The sequence below is a fragment of the Odocoileus virginianus genome, chromosome 3, assembly GCF_023699985.2.
Source record: "Odocoileus virginianus isolate 20LAN1187 ecotype Illinois chromosome 3, Ovbor_1.2, whole genome shotgun sequence".
Lineage (NCBI taxonomy): Eukaryota > Metazoa > Chordata > Mammalia > Artiodactyla > Cervidae > Odocoileus > Odocoileus virginianus.
The window spans coordinates 34452622-34470827 of NC_069676.1; the positions used below are offsets into that span (position 1 = coordinate 34452622).

At 36.6% G+C, this 18206-nt stretch overlaps 1 protein-coding gene across 1 annotated transcript in view; it reads right to left on the minus strand.

Annotated features, from left to right (window-relative positions):
• Window positions 1–18206, minus strand: part of COMMD10 (COMM domain containing 10) — a 188428-nt gene that overhangs the window by 1556 nt on the left and 168666 nt on the right. Inside the window, exon 6 of the mRNA XM_020910307.2 lies at window positions 448–507. Within this exon, the coding sequence (XP_020765966.1) occupies window positions 448–507 (60 nt within the window). The remainder of the gene's footprint in view (window positions 1–447; window positions 508–18206) is intronic.

Genomic DNA, 18206 nt, shown 5'->3' on the forward strand with positions numbered 1-18206 from the left:
TTTGTAAGGGGTGGGGGGAGGGTGGTAAAGGGAACAGTGCATATTCCTGGGTTACAAAAATCAGAATTTAAAAAGAAACATGAAATATCCTCAAAGATAAATCTTTACAGGCCTGGTATGTTCCTTTTCCCTTGGGCCAAGAAATTAAAATATTTAACATTATCTAAGGGCCAGTGTGGCTAGATAATACACAGTTTATTACTTGATGCTTTACATTAAAACAACAATCCTATTGCTTTAATTAAAACCATATCCATTTTCTTCCTGATTTAGTCTGTCAGATCCTCTTCATCTCAGCAATGCTTCCTACTGTGAAACACAAGGTATTCACAAGGGAAGTTTAAGGAACTCAGCTCCATAATAGGGCATTTAAAAATAAGAATTCATGAAATGGAGGAAACATTGTGAAAAACCCCCATATAGGAAATTATTGAAAAAATTACATACCTTGTTATAGAAATCAAACAATTCCTTGTGACTGAATTCCACAAGAACTTTCTGCAGGCTCTGTAAAGAAAAGAAAGGAAGGGAGAAAGAAAGAAAGAAAGAAAATTAGTTTTGTACAGTTTACACTGCATTTCTGTTCTCTCCAGCTAGCCTCAGAATATGCCATATTATTCTGAGTGGTTTAAAAAAGGAAAAAAAAAACCAACTTACCTGGTCTACTCAACCCCACTGTTCCAAGGACTCAAAAAATACATTTAATAACACTCCACTGCAACAAAAGGTTTCAACTCTACAGGGGTATCTATCTGTTCTTTAAGTTGATTCCACAAAGGTTAACAAAATACAGGCCAACAAGGGAACACTTTCATTATCTATTTTTTTCAAGACAGAGATAATACATGAGATTATATTTCATCTTTCTCAGCAGTCCATTTGAAATCTGGTAAATACCATTACACAAAGACACTGGCGGCAGCATATCTGATTGAACTCATCCAGCCATTAATGCCGCACACCAGCACAGCTGCTGCCTCCAAGCATTAACTAACCGTTATGATCTTAACCTGCTGAGATGGTTACCTTCTTAAATGCACAGACTCAGCAAAAGTTAACAATTAACATAACAGCTTCAAAGCTGGGACTTAAACATGCTCGTTCCTTTCCCCTCACATGCAATAGAGAACTCTAAGGATGCTACGGATACTGAGTGATATTATGTACGTACACAGGATGGTGGGGTAGAGTGCAACATTTAACCCAACCCGCCTCAATCTGCCTGGGGTTGATTTTGTAAACCAAGGAAACAAACTAGTTTCTGAAAAGTATTCCAACATGTTTATTTTACTCAGGGTACCTTTGGGAAGTGAAAATTAACGAGGAGAGAACATCAGGAATGTGTTACCTGCTCCGACCACACTGTCATGCTCATGGGATGGAACAGGCACCGTGAACTGAAGAAGTGGAAAACTTGCCAACAAACAGTGATTCGTGTGCTTAACTGTCTACAGTCATGGCCAACATTATATTAATTCCAAGTTTCTAGGTTTACTGTTTTTTGGTTTTACTTGTTTTAATGATTTCCATTTCTATTTAGAAAGCCAACATTTTTCAAACCAGGTCTTCTCTAGCTAACTTCAGGAGAGTCAATGGGGCTCTGCTCAGAAACGGCATTTCCCTTTAGATGTAGCCCAAGCACACAGGCTCAAATTCCTTTCTTTGGTTTCTCTTACACACTCACATAGTACTTAAGTTTTAAAATGAATGAAGAAGCATACTGGCTTTAAAGCTGTATCCTTTACAAATGATTTTTTAAAAACTATGAATTTTTCAATCATATTAGAAAAATCAGTTGATTAATTGGCACATAACATGAAACCTCTAAAGGCTTAATCAGCATTATCCAGTGATGCCATATTTTCTCCAGCAGTTAAAGAGAGATGATAAGCCTAGGTTTAGGCGAGGGCGGGATGTTCTGAGAGAACAGCACTGAAACAAGTATACTATCAAGGGTGAAACAGATCACCAGCCCAGGTGGGATGCATGAGACAAGTGCTCAGGGCTGGTGCACTGGCAAGACCCAGAGGGATGGGATGGGGAGGGAGGCGGGAGGGGGGATCGGGGATCGGGATGGGGAACACATGTAAATCCATGGCTGATTTATGTCAATGTATGGCAAAAACCACTACAATATTATAAAGTAATCAGCCTCCAACTAATAAAAATAAATGGGAAAAAATAAAAATAAAATAAAATTTAAAAAGCCTAGGTTTACCCTAGGGAAAAGCGAAGCAAGTTCATTTCTTTACCCCCACAGCCAAACGTTAGGAGAGAATGAAGACTGAATCAGCATGTCAACAACTGATTTGCTGTAACTTAGAGGTAGCAGCCAAGCTAGGCTCGTTTCCTCTATTTTGCTTTGTCATCTTTCCAGGTAGTATTTTCTAGTTATGTTACACTTAGGAAAGGAAGGTAACTTAAAAAAAAATACTTCTTAAAATAACCATAACTAAAACAATGTGTGTGTGTGTGTGCGCATGAGTGTCTGTATATAGAGAGAGATGTTTATTTTTATACACATACATCCATCCATAACAGTAGACTCTAGGTACCCTTGGGAGACCGGATCCAGGACTTGCTGTGTATACCAAATTTTGTGGATGAAGTCCCATGACTGCCCCTCCAGATCTGTGGCTCCCAATCTTAGATTCAAACAACTGCAGATGATGTAGTGCCACAGCATTTATTGAAAAAAATCCACATGTAAGTGGATTACATGTGGATTTTTTTCATCTGCACAGTTCAAACCTGTATTGTTCAAAGGTCAACTAAATTGAGCATCTTGCCTTACTGAAATAGCCCCAAGAAGGAAAAGAACTGATACCTTGATATAAAACTCCCTGTGTTTGGCATAATAACTGGTAGCTATTACCGTGATCATTTCCCATTCGACACACAATGACTCAGAGAAGACCATGAGAATATGAAAAAGTGAGGGAATGATTTTGTTTCATGTCTATGTGTAGGGAGCATTATCCTAGATTTTGAGAATCTGTGTTTACCAAAGGGGTAGCCAGGGGCAGTGGTTAAAAGTTTTAGAGAAATAAGGATGGAGATGAGGTGTGTAGGGTAAAAAGGAAAGGGGGGTGGGGCTGGCCAGGGTCCAATTTCCCACTATGTCATGTTCTATCTAACATGGAACCCCACAGAGTCCAATAATATTAAATGCAAATCTGACCTTTCAGGACATTATAGAAGTACCTCACTGAGAAAAAAGTATAGATCAAACTGTTTCATTTAACAGCTGGTAGCTTTATCTATGACTTTAAGTTTAGAATGAATGATGGCCTCCCTTTTTACTCTTCCTTCAGGTCCCACAAATATTATGAGTACACCTGATCGAAATCTTTCCTGGGATTATATCGTTTTTAAGAAGAAAACACACACTTGAGCTTTCCTTGAGAATATAACCAGAAAGTCACAAATTTGCTTATCAAATGAGAATGAACTCTTTAATTTCATTGTTTACTCTTCAGAAAATGTACAGAAGGTTCAAATCATTATGTTGTACACCCAAAACCGATAGTATGTTATGTAAATTATATCTCAATTTTTTTTTTTAAGTCACATGGGTGGTAGCATTTGGCTGGAGAGAAGAAGCAAATCATCAAGAGACCCTTAGAGACCAAATTTGATTTAGCCAGTGTGAATGATCTGAAAGCCTGGCCAGTGATGGAACGCAAGGACTGGGGGTGAGGGGCAAATAATTAGGAACAGCCTTTTTCTTGGGAGGTTTCCTGGCAGTTCCCCTAGCTGAAAGGCTACTCATGGGCAGTCTGGACTGACAGATTGATCTGATTTAAGAAAAAAAAAAAAGAGCGACAAGAAGACTTGAACAAGCACTTGCCAGAAGAGGATATCCAAACAGAGAAAAACATGAAAATATATGCTGAAAGGGATAGAATTATGTGTAACTATCCTGCAAATTTGCCTGGAATTAGTTACTAAAGCTGAATATTTATATACATCCTATGACCCAGAAATTCAGTCCTAAATATTAATATTAAGTTCAATAGAAATATACACATTTGGGCACCATGAGATAGATGCAAGAATAGTGATAGCATTATGATTCAAAAGAACCATAACTGGAAGTAGTAAAAATCTGTTTCAACAGAAGAATATATAAGTAAATTGTAGTAGAGGAATACAATGGAATGTTATTCAGACAGGACAACAAACTACAGCCAAATACAGTATCATGCATGACTCTATCAAAACAATGCTGAACATTAGGAGTGGGAACAAAAGAACATGTGTGACTAATTTCATGCATAAGAAGATTCTAAAAAAACAACAGAAAATGTTTTAGAGACCCTTCAGTGGTAAACTGTAATGAAGCAACAAAAATATTATTGAAGTATCACAACACTGATCACCTCTGGGTGACTCGAAAGAGAAGGCAGTAACTGGGAGAAAGCATAGGACAGGCTTCTCATTTCTTCTGATTATTATTATTATAAATTAGGCGATAATTATTTCTTGATCTTGGTGTTAGCTATAAGGGTGTCTCCTTTTTTTGACAAATTATTGTGCTATTTTTCTGCATGTGTGCTATATTTTACCAATTAAAAAAAAAGACGGCACTGTTATGTGTTAAATTCATGCACTTTTATTTAATGAGATTTTATTAAAGGCATAAAAAGCCTGTTCTAGGTACTACATAAATAGCAAGGAGCAATAGAAATCAAAATCCCTCACATTCTAGTTAAAGAAAGCAGACAATAAACAAGAAATGTAATAAAAACAATAACAACAACAATAATAAAACTATCACCATAATTCACAACATACATATAGAAATGTTTATTGCTGATAAGTGCTAGGAAGAAAAAGCAAGAAGTAATGTGTGTTTGGGGGTAGGCAGGTGGAGATTCAAGGTTAGGTGGTCAAAAAGGGTCTCAGAGGGATGATAACATTGAAGATTTAAGAGAAGATTCTATCCCATGGGATAGGAGAAAATATTCATGAATCATTATCTAATATGAATATGATACCCAGAATATATAAAGAAATCCTATAATCCAACAATAAAAAGATAAACCCCTGTGGGTGGGTCCTAATACAATATGACTCCTGTCCTTATAAGAGATGAGGATACAGACACAGAAAGGAATGACTCTATGAAGACGATGGAGGAAGCCGGCCGTCCATAAGCCAAAGAGTGAGGCCTAGAAGAAATTAATCTTGAGGACACTTCGATCTCAAAACTCTAGCCTCCAGAACTGTGGGGAAATAAACTTGTTATTATAAGCCACCCAGTCTATGGTGCTGTTATGACAGCCCTAGCAAACTAATACAGGCCCCGTCATCTCTTCTGGAATGGAAAGAAGAGAAGATCTTTAGTCTAAGAGCAATGGAAAGTCATTGGAGAATTTTAAGAATGATGTAACTGTATTTACATATTAGCAACTCATTTCAGCTTTTATTTGTATATGGATTAGAGCTGGACAAACGAGATGTGGAGAATCAGCTAGGAGGTTATATTGCATTCTTCTAGACAAAGATATTTCTTGGAGCCCCCTTTTTTCGGGGGGAGTGGGCAAGAATACTGGAGTGGGTTGCCATTCCCTTCTCCAGGAGATCTTCCCGACCCAGGGATCGAACCCGGGTCTTCCGCACTGTAGGCAGACGCTTTACCATCTGAATTGCCAGGGAAGTCAATGGCAACCCACTCCAGTATTCTTGCCTGGAGAATCCCAGGGACAGAGAAGCCTAGTGGGCTGCCGTCTACGGGGTCACACAGAGTCAGACACGACTGAAGTGACTTAGCAGCAGCAGGAGCAGGCAAAGATAGTGACAGCAGCAGTGATAGAGAAAAGTGGGGGAAAAAAAAAAAAAACGGTTTGGAGGCAGAAGAGATAGCGTTCAGTAACAGATCTGGGTTGGGGAAGGAGGTGAAGGAATAGAAGGAGTCAGAACGACTCTCAGGTTTCCAGCAAGAGAAACTGATGGATGCAACTGAGTGAGATAGGAAACTCTACAGAGGAGAAGATTTGAAGGAAGCGAAACTCAAAAGTGCAGTTTCAGACACAGTTAGTTTGATATGTCTGTGACATTTCCCCCAAAATATGTGAAATAAGCCTGGGAAGCCAGAAAAAGAAATTAGCTAAGAGATATACCCTTGGGAGTTTCTGATATATTGCTATTTAAAACTGAATAAGACTGCCCAGGAGAAGAAAGCAGTATGAACAGGGAGGGCAGCCTGGGACTGACCCCTTCAGAGCACCGGTATTTAGGGTAGGTAGGTGTTCCATAAATGACGATTATCACCAGGTTTATAAAGTTTGTTGGTTTTTTCCATGGCACGTGAAACTGGAAGTATTTATTACATGAATCCAAATAATTTAGTAAGTTGGCACACAGGCAATAAAACTGGGTGGCCTGCCTTCAATGTTCTAGTAAGACTCATTAAAGTCACTAATATTGTTAACTAAATATATACAGACTAGAAGATTAACTCTCTTTCTTCTGCTTTATATATATAAGAATGTAACCAAGAGCCCATTTAGGAAATGCATGACTTGTGTTGTCTAAGCTGGTCTCATGCATTAACACCAAACAGACTTTCCGCACCCTATCTGAAAACACTGCAAAGTGAAAATGAAGGTGCAAAGACGACATTCTGCCCATTTCTGAAAAGAGAAGGAAAATGTATTTGTTCACCTATTTCCTTTACTTTTGATTTGTACTCCTGTCTATGAGTACCTAGATAATGTTGCATATACCCATTAGCAAAATTCCCATGAAAATAAAATTTATTAACGTCTTCAGAGATGTCTAATTTAATGGAAGCTGATGGTAAAAATATCATTTGCTTTCCCATTAGTTAGAAATTAGGAACATATACATATTTTTCAAGACAGAAATTAGGAACATATACATATTTTTCAAGACAGAAATTAGTCTCATCACAAATTATCTAACAGAATAATCTGTAAATAATATAGACATAAACTAGATAAGAATTAAACCAAATTTACATTGCTTAGCTTTTAAAATTAAGTAGGACATCAGAATTAGAAACCATACAATTATATTTATACCTAGAAATTCAGGAGTAGAGGATTCCAGTAAAAGAAATACTACTCATCTCTTGTCTTAGTTAAATCTAAAAATAATTTGCTAGGTACTTAAAGAAATTTTCTCCTTTTCAGTTACAGAAATGGACAGATATAAAATTTAAATAATATTTCAAATTCCACTGAGTGGTTTATAAAGCAAAAATCATTAGACACCACTTTTTAAATAAATATATCTATAAATTATATTCTCTATAACTATATACAGTTACAGATCACTGTAAAAATATTCCAGTGTCTCTTATTATTTGCTGACTATCTACACTATTACTGAATAGTCAGTGCATTCTACTCATATATATGAGCATTAACCATTTCTACCACCCATAATATTCAGTAATTCAATAAATATTTAAACAGTACTGATGCAGAGATGGATAAGCCATAGGAAGGAGTACACTCTTGACCAAAGAAAGATCCTTTTCTAGGTAGGCAGGTTGTCCTTTACAACTAAGCTTCCAACTATAAGAATGTGCGTAGAATAGTGAGAAAGAAGGGATTCTCTATCCATTATCAGATCAATGGAATTAATCCTGGCAACAAAAGGGGTAATAGATGTTATAATTAGCTTGATTCAGAGGATGCCAGCTTGAAAAGGTGCAAGTAAAACATTCTAGGTAGAGGGAAAGAGCAAATTTCCATTTTTGTGTAAGGTGGCTGAACTACACAATTGCCCAAGGTTCTTATCAATTCTATGACTTTAGGATGCTGACAGGCAACCTCTATAAACAAAGTAAACCGGGGAACTGAGGTAGAAGATAACAAAATGTCAGTAATAAAAAGCTTTAACAGTAACCTAACTCAACCATCTTATTTAATAGATGAGAAAACTAGTCTCACAAAGTTGAAGTAACTCATGTAAAGTATACAGCACTGGAACTAGTCATTGTTCTTTCCACTACATTACTGTGATAACAAGATAAAATAGCACTTTTACCTGCATATGAAGCTAACTTACAGAAAAAGATTTCTCCCCATGAATTTGCACAATTATTTCCCTTCTCTAATTCATTATATACAGAAATACATAAATGCTCTACTGAGGGTAAATAAATAGTTCAATAAACATGGCTGATAAGGTGCCAAGTAAGAGATGTAAAATGTGAGGTTAAGATCTTAAATTTCTCAAAAATTTCCAGAAAAAAAATAAGCAACTCTTTGTCTCTGTTACTTTTTTTTTTAATCTATTGAGAAAATTTCACAAAGTTAACATAATTGCCATGTTTAAAATTCTAATTCCAAACATACAAACAACGTTAGCCCAAAACATAAAACAATGTTAGCCCAACAAATATAATACATCATACAGAGAAACACAGCAAGAAAAATTAGTACTTTCACCTGCATATGGAGCTGATTTCTGTTGCTCCCTCAAGCCCTGTGATTCCAAAGTCTCTTCATTAAAATACTGCCCAGCCTAGCAGGATTCAAAATCTCACAGGCATTGGCCCCGCTGTTTGAGGAGGGCAGTGGGCAAACTGAAACCCCTGAGCTTGTATCAAAGTTTGAGAGAAGTTATAAAAGGACAACTGCATCAAACACATGGAATCCAAGCCACGAACAGCATTTCCCTAGGGTCAAACCAACTAAATTATAACTTGTCTTCTTCCAATCTTCGCAACATGAAGTTTGACAAAATGTTTATCTGTTTAGGAATAATGGCAGTATATAAACAGCGAAAGCAAATTTCAAGATCGTGAGCATGGCATTCAAGACTTCCACGACCTGACCCATGACTCCACCTCAGGCCTCATCTCCTAACCTCCTCCTCATGCGCTGCATGCACCAGCAGTAGCTGTAGCATTCTGCATGCTTCAGGTCTTTGTTCAGGTTGCTCCCTGTCTTCTCCCAGTAATGCTCCCAATTACCCTTGGGTGTGCGTGGACACACATACATGGACAGATGCCAGCTATTTCATTTGGCTAGATTCTTTAATACTCAGCTCAGTTGACATTGCAGCACCCTATGCATATTTCTATCTTGCCCTTTCCCTATTTTATTTTAAAGGGTATCCCAGGTGGCTCAGTAGTAAAGAACCTACCTGCCAAGGCAGGAGATGTGGGTTTGATCTCTAGGTTGGGAAGATCCCCTGGAGAAGGGCATGGCAACCCACTCCAGCAATCTTGCCTGGGAAATCCCATGGACAGAGGAGCCTGATGGGCTACAGTCTGTGGGGTCACAAAAGAGTTGGATACAACCTAGCAACTGAAACCATTTTTTTTAACTCTTTTGTTCTGAAGTACAGTCAATTAACAATGTTGTGACAGTTTCTGGTGGACAGCAAAGGGACTCAGCCCTACATATATATGTATCTGTTATTGCTGTTTAGTCTCTAAGTCGTGTCCAACTCTTTTGTGACTCCATGGGGTATAGCACACCAGGCTCCTCTGTCCATGGGATATCCTAGGTGAGAAAATTAGAGTGGGTTGCCATTTCCTTCTCCAGGGGATCTGCCCAACCCAGGGACTGAACCCATGTCTTGTGCTTGGCAGGCATATTCTTTACCACTGAGCTACCTGGGAAGCCCACACATGTATCTACTCTCCCACAAACTCCCCTCCCATTGTATGGAATTACTTACATTTATATTGGGTTGGCGAAAAAGTTTGCTCAGATTTTTCCGTTATCTTACAGGAAAACCTTTAAGAACTTTTTGGCCAATCAAATACCGTTGATGGTAGGCTGTTCAAGAGAGGAGCTTGCCTTTATTTGCATCTAACAGCTTACTACAGTACTTGATCACAGTACTTAATAACTTAATAGATGTTTATTAAGCTTAATTTTAAGAAGGGGAGGTTGCTAAATTTAAATGTTCCCTTTCACCCATTGGGAGTGGGAAATAATATAAATGGAGAGTATCAGAATACATGGATTTTGTCTAACTGACGACAGTGTTTTCAAAGTATTCTACAGTGTTTGCCCCCTATGCTGACAGTAATTTTACAGGTCTTATAACTCTCCCATACTCAGTAAATATGTGGACCAGGTACTACAATAATTAAATTCTATGTACTGATTTTCTAGTTAGCTTGAAAAATGGCCTCTCATACTAGAAGGCCTCTTCCTCAAACAAGTGAAAGCTGAAGATATCAAACTTTGTAAATATACACTCAGCTAAAAACACAGTAGTTGTGTTCTCAACATAACAATAAACTATTTTTGGCCAGAAACTTTTATTCAATATAAAAATAATGTAAAATACATATGAAATATTGTCACTAAATGCTTAATCAGGGATATATACTGCAGCTTTTAGAACATTTACTGTTATCTGTATATGCTCTCTTCATTCTGGCTAAAATATTACTTTATTCTTGTGTAGACAAAACAATATGCTTGGCAATCATATCATCACCATATCTTCTCTCCTCTTAAAAATTAACAATGTGCTACGCCTAAGCAAATCACAAACTTGGAACCAATCAAAATGTGGCTCCTATAGTATTCATTAAATATAATTTATTATGTGTATGCTGATATGTCACTATGATTTTCAGCTTTGGTATTGAAATATTTAGCTATGGTTGCTGAATATAATCGGCAAGATAAGAGGTTTTGAATGATTACATGAAGCTTCTTAAATATAGTAAGAAATTATGTTAAGAGCACTGATAACAAAAAATGGAGCTTTTTTCCTGTAATAAATATTATAGGTGATGTTATCTTTTTCTGAAAATTATACTTTATTCTAATTACAAGTACTTATCTGATTACTAAAACATTATCACTACAGATTCAGGAGTAGCTACATTACTTAATTTCTTAAAACATATGTTAGCATCCTAGCTGAGGGATTCCGGGTAAACTACAGATACCAAGTGGAAATCATATTATGTTTTCAATGTGTAGTTTTAAAGACTATGAGCTCAGTATCCAAGTCTGGGTTTCTCTTTTGTTCATAAAGTCATTTACCATACCGAGAGTAAATTCACAGAAATTTGGATGGTGTGTGTGTACTTCCAGCAGCTACTGCACACTTTGCATCCTAAATTAAGCAACCTAATGTAATTCACAGTGCTAGAAAAAAAAAGCAATTAAAAATATATGTTGGTTTAATTTTTTTTCCATTACTGTCAGGTCAGTTGTCAAGGTTTTAAATGTACCTACATGAGCATTAATTTCACAATCTGGTTACATTTACAGTTCTTATAAGCTAATTGGAAGCTCTGTGTCTACATAATAAAAAGTGTAAGTTCAACAATTGTTTCATGTTATGAAGGGCATTGGATTCATTAAGTAAGAGGCATCTGAAAATCTATTGTTAACCTGCAGCATAATAATAGGAAACCCCCTATTTCACCCTCAACACATGTGGGCCCAAAACCCTAAAGACAGGCAGGCACAGTAACTAATTTGATTATGAGGTTAATTTAAGGTAATAACCATCTAGAAGAAATTGTTAACTTGTAATCATGTTGATCCATTACACGTTTTTAACTTGTAATGTTGACAGATGAAGACTGAGCTGATTTTTTTCCCATCCACATTAGTTCCCTGCTAACCTAATTACCTGATTATAATTTGCAAATTCCTCTTGGAATTATCAAATGAACTAATAATGCATATTCTAAAAAAGAAATGGTTCTAACAGGCTGGTATTTTTCTATAATCCTGAGTATATCTGGAGTTCATAAATAAGATTTTCATTTTACATTTAAAATGTAGTGTCTGGGGATTATTGCTATGAATTCAAAATAGATAGCACTGGGAGATTGTTCAGTCTGTACTATGGTACTTGAGTAAAGGGTGGAATGTGAGCTTAATTTTTAACTTAGGAAAAATAACAACATTGGAGAATTTAACTTAGAATCTTTTAACAGCCTTATGGAGATGATGATACATCATTTGTTTGTGTTCAGTCACCCAGTCAGGTCCAACTCTTTGCGACCCCATGGACTGCAGCACTCCAGGCCTCCCTGTCCCTCACCATCTCCTGGAGTTTGCCCAAGTTCATGTCCATTGCATCAGTGATGCCATCCAGCCATCTCATCCTCTGACACCCTCTTCTCCTTCTGCCCTCAATCTGTCCCAGCATCAGGGACTTTTCCAATAAGCTGGCTGTTGGCTTCAGGTGACCAAAATACTGAAGCTTCAGCTTCCACATCAGTCCTTTCAATGAGTATTCTTGGTTGATTTCCTTTAAGATTGACTGGCTTGACCTCCTTGCTGTCCAGGAGACTCTCATACACCATTCAATTTAAAGTGTATAATTCATTGGTTTTTAGTATATTCATAGAACGATGCAATTATCACCACAATTAATTTTAGAGCTTTTTCATCGCCCCAAAAGGAAGCCATGGGCCCTTTAGCTATCATCTACCAACCCTCCCTCCTAACCCCTTGTCCCAACAGCAATCTACTCTCTGTGCCTATAAATTGCTTATTGTGGAAACAATATAAAATATAAACAGATCCCTAATGCACACTAATATGTAAGGAATTGGCTATTTTAAAAAAAGAGTAGAGCTTTGCAAAAACAAAACCTGACAAATGTCTTGAGAGGTAGGATAAAAACTCAAAAAGTGCTATCATGGACCCTAAAGAAAGACAAAAGAGTTTTAAGAAGGAGCAATTCAAGTGTCAAAGGCTCCCCAAACCCAACTGAGAAAAGGACTAGGAAGTTTTTATTTTAGACTCAGTGATAAGGAAGATGCTACTGACATTGGCCAAAGTATTTTTGGTGTTTTGGTAAGAAGAAGCCAACACCAGTGGGTTAAAGAGGTGGATAGAAAATGAAGAATTCAAATGAACGTAAGCCAGGAGTTGGTAAACTGGAATCCACAGGCTAAATGTGGCTTGCTGTCAGTGTTTATAAATAAAGATTTATTGGAACACAGCCACACTCATTTGTTTATATATGGTCTATGGTTGCTTTTGTGTTTAAAAAATATTTACTATTTGACCCTTTGCAGAAAAGATGTTTGCCAATCCCTACTGTATACAAATGCCTCAAATTATTAGCTCTACTTAACAAAAGTGACCTAATAAGCGTGCACATTCCAAATTATGTCCACTACTACTAGTTTAAAAGGACCTGTTGTTTATATGTTAGTAGAAGAAAGTAAAATCAGCTGTTTTGAATAAAGCATAATTATTCATTTCAAGGATGAAATTTCAGGCCCTCTTCACTGCCATTTGATGCACTGCTCTTTTATAGGAAAAGCTAGAAACAGCTACAGAGGCTGTTAGATCATCTCTTTGGAATAAACAGGAAATATCACTTAGCATCTCCTATTTATATAAATTTTCAAACAACAGTAAGATCTCATATGATGCAGACTTCTATAAGAGAAGAAAAATGTGATTTTAAAATTGGTAGTTTTAAAATAGTAAATTGTGCCTCCAGGTTTATCCTTTTTCTAAATTTGATTAATAAAAAATGTTTTGAATGATTATTTCCAAGCATTTTAATGAATTATATATTCATATAAGGTCTATAAAAACGTTCTTGCATGTCAATTTTAAAACTCTATAGTTTATCTACAAAGAGAAATAAAAAGCCAAAGGTTTGACTCAGAAACATTAAAACTGGACTGTTCAGCTCTTGCCTGTTACATGTGATGTTAGCCTGAAATGACTCATAGCATAATAAAGCTATACAGTCTGGTTTAACATTTTGTATCTGTTGATGATTAGAGAAGCTATATGCCTCTGAAGCCTAGTCATTAATGTTAATGAGCTTTGTGACCTAGGCCAAGTCAATAAAACAAACCTTTAAATAACCTATTAAAAAGTTCTCAATAATAACTGTGAACCTAAAACCACCTTATAAAATTTCTAGCATTTTACAGTTCTAGAAAATAAACAGGGGTTTCAAAGACATTTCGTAACCTGGATGAGAAAAAAAATGACAGAATGCTAAGAATATCCATCAAATATCACTTTTTTTAATGACAGGTCACATAGAGCCACTTCAAAAATCACAGATTAATGGAACAGGGAATTAAGACATAGATTATTCCATAGGTGACTGGAATACAACTTAATTTAAGAACAGGTTAAATTCTGTGTAGCTCCAAAGTGATAAGGGCCTTAAGATACTGGGGCTTAAGAAGCATCACTACGAACAAAGCTAGTGGAGGTGATAAAATCCCAGTTGAGCTATTGCAAATCCTGAAAGATGATGCTGTGAAAGTGCTGCACTCAATATGCCAACAAATTTGGAAAACTCAGCAGTGGCCACAGGACTGGAAAAGGTCAGTTTTCATTCCAATCTCAAAGAAAGGCAATGCCAAAGAATGTTCAAACTACTGCACAATTGCACTCATCTTACACACTACCAAAGTAATGCTCAAAATTCTCCAAGTCAGGCTTCAACAGTACATGAACTGTGTACTTCCAGGTGTTCAAGCTGGATTTAGAAAAGGTAAAGGAACCAGAGATCAAATTGCTTGCATCTGCTTAGACCATCAAAAAAGCAAGAGTTCCAGGAAAACATCTGCTTTATTGACCACACAAAAGCCTTTGACTGTGTGGATCACAACAAACTGTGGAAAATTCTTCAAGCGATGGGAATACCAGGCCACCTTATGTGCCTCCTAAGAAATCTGTATGCCAGTCAAGAAGCAACAGTTAGAACCAGACATGAAACAACAAACTGGTTCCAAATTGGGAAAGGAGAACATCAAGGCTGTATATTGTCAGCCTGCTTATTTAACTTATATGCAGAGTACATCATGAGAAATGCCTGGCTGGATGAAGCACAAGCTGGAATCAAGACTGCAGGAAGAAATATCAATAACCTCAGATATGCAGATAACACCACCCTTATGGCAGAAAGCAAAGAAGAAATAGAGAGCCTCTTGATGAAAGTGAAAGAGGAGAGTGAAAAAGCTGGCTTAAAACTCAACATTCAAAAAACTAAGATCATGGCATCCAGTCCCATCACTTCATGGCAAATAGATGGGGAAACAATGAAAACAGAGAAAGACTTTATTTTGGGGGGCTGCAAATGGTGACTGCAGCCATGAAATTAAAAAATGCTTGCTCCTTGGAAGAAAAGCTATGACCAACCTAGACAGCATAATAAAAAGTAGACGACATCACTTTGCCAACAAAGGTCCATCTAGTCAAAGCTATGGTTTTTCCAGTAGTCACGTATGGATGTGAGAGTTGGACTATAAAGAAAACTGAGAGCTGAAGAATTGATGCTTTTGAACAGTGGTGTTAGAGAAGACTCTTGAGAGTCCCTTGGACTGCAAGGAGATCCATCCTAAAGGAAATCAGTCCTGAATATTCATTGGAAGGACTGATGCTGAAGCTGAAGCTCCAATACTTTGGCCACTTGATGAGAAGAGCTGACTCATTGGAAAAGACCCTGATGCTGGGAAAGATTGAGGGCAGGAGGAGAAGAGGATGACAGAGGATGAGATGGCTGTATGGCATCACCAACTCCATGGATGTGAGTCTGAGCAAGCTCTGGGAGCTGGTGATGGACAGGGAGGCCTGGCATGCTGCAGTTCATAGGGTCGCAAAGGGTCGAACATGACTGAGCAACTAAACTGAACTAAACTGAAAGTGAATACAAGTGATTTACAAGTGACTTTCAAGTCAGCTCTAACAAATATAAAATCAATAAGGCTGGTGGGATTTACCCAAGAACTGTGAACAAAGACCGAGTTGTACCATGTAGTTGGAAGAAGTTAATGATTTTGTAAAAATACAGATCATTTTTGTGGAGCAATGTTATTTAAAGTGGGGTGAAACAATGGTTTAAGAGTTTCTCTTTTAGGCATTTATGAAGACACTGGCTTAAATAAAAGTTTGCAGAAACTTGTAGAAGTAGCCAAGGACAATGCTGCAAATCAGAACTCTTCCAAACAGACAAAGGCTCTTTCAAGATGGGCCGACTAATTGGAAAACATATTAATGGTAACAGAGCTAACTGATGTCCTTCATAAAAGATTATCTTCCACATTGGGTGGCTTAGGATTAAGAACCACATTACTGATTGTGCTCTCAGTTTGGTCTTCGTTTGAAATGGAGAGCACTTACATTTATGCAGCAGGAACTAGATTTGAGATAGGTTCTGAAGTATATGAAGTACATTAGGCAGGATTAGTAATACACCTACACTTGCATTTGGGAATGCTTACCAAAATTATTATATTAAAGAAAGCAGCAGCCCTTCCCCATTCCTTCCCATTCCACAAGCCACTACTTGGTCTAAGCACCAATTTCTCAAAAATTAGAATGCTGTATTTGCATTGCTTCTTGGCCTTTTGCTTAAGATCAAGTGTAGAATGTTGAATTTGCATAAATTTTTTTTCTTCAATCTCTTCATTCTCTAGATCATGTTAAATACAGATGCCATACTCAGTTTTTTAAAGTGCCACTTTTATCAAGTTGCTCTTCTAATAAAAATGGTCAGCATCTCCCTCATTACGAACACTTAAAGTTCTACCTTTTTTGACTAGAAGTCAAAGCTCTCCATAAACTTCTCCCAGTATACCTTTTCCTTTCTAACTATGAAATATTTAAAATATTAAAAATTTACAGGGACTAACAGAGCTGATATTCAAGTAACCCAACACCCAGATATAATTTAGGTTCCCACTTTGCCCATAAAAAGAGTAAATAAAGAATACAATTAAGTCTGCCACCAAGCATCTCATCTCTTTACCTTTAGAAGAAGGATAAAAACTGGCAGAAACAAAAATACAAAGAAGGAAATGAGAAACAAACAAAAGACTTAAAAATGTAAAAATATAATTCTTAACTACATCAAGATTAGAAGAATGATTTTTTAAATGCCCTCTAGTTATTAACCTTAGATTAGAAAGTTGAAAATAAAGGGGGAAAATGGAAATTAATATCTTTTACCTTCACTTCAAATTTGTAATAGAGGTAAAATTAGACCTAGTATTTGGAGATGGGACTTGAATATACAGAAATGGAATAAAGAAGAGTATTCACTATTTCTCCCATTCCTGTTCCTTATTTCTCTAGGTAAAGAACTAAGACTGGCAAGATCATTAGGGGTGGAAGATCATTATCTTCTTTAATAACCTATATGTATACAAGTGAAGATGGCTTACAATCTAAGGAACCAAAATAATTGTTAAAAAGCATTTCTCATACATAGCACATTCATGGAAAGTTGAGAAGGAGGTGCTTATTAGGAAGAGGCTAAAATAGCTGAAAAGAATCAACATACTGTATTTAGATGTGATTTTATAAAAAGATAAGTGATAAATCTAAAATTAAAAAGACATCATTTTATTACATAAAAATCATCAAAAGTATCATGAAAATGTCTGAAAAAAGATACTGGACAAAATTATGGTTCAGAATATTTCATTTTAAGTTATTTCATAACTTAATCTAAGTAAGATGTTTTATTTGATTTACTGCCTGAAATCCAAAGGTCAACATAACCTATGAAGTAAAATGTGAAAATAATTAAGGAGAAATCACAGTCTGCATAATGACCTCAGTATAACTTGGTTCACAAAATGGGTTAGGAAATCACAAGTTTGGTGAGTGGCCCAAATTTCTCCAACTGTATCAGCCTTCCAATTGGCAAGCATGTAGGAAATCTTTCTTCCAGAAATACTATGTTCAGAGAACACTATTACACTGCTTTGAAGTACAGGATGTTCACATGTGACCATTCACATGACTAAAAATGAAATTTTGTTGTGAGTAAAACTCACTTTAATGATGTACTTTAAATACTGTCAGTTTATAGAAAGAGATTTAAAGAGCATAATAGGAGGAGTTCTTTAGAAGGCAGATTTATTTCTGTTGCATCAACTCAGACCTATTTCTTCAGGTTAAGAGAGCATCTTCTAAGATAGATGTAAAACACTAAAATCTATAAAATATTTTGTAACATCATTATAAAAAAAGAAATGTTAAACCTTGTCAAGATTCCATTTTGGATAATCCCTTTCCATTCAAATAGTATCCTACAGTTAAAAAAGAAAATGTAACAATTCCATTTTTAAATAAGTCTATAATTTGAAGGTGGTTCAGGCGGTAAAGAATCCGCCTGCAATGCGGAAGACCCTGGGTTCAATCCCTGGCTTAGGAGGATCCCCTGGAGAAGGAAATAGCTACCACCCCACTATTCTTGCCTGGATAATCCCAAGGACAGAGGAGCCTGGTGGGCTATAGTTC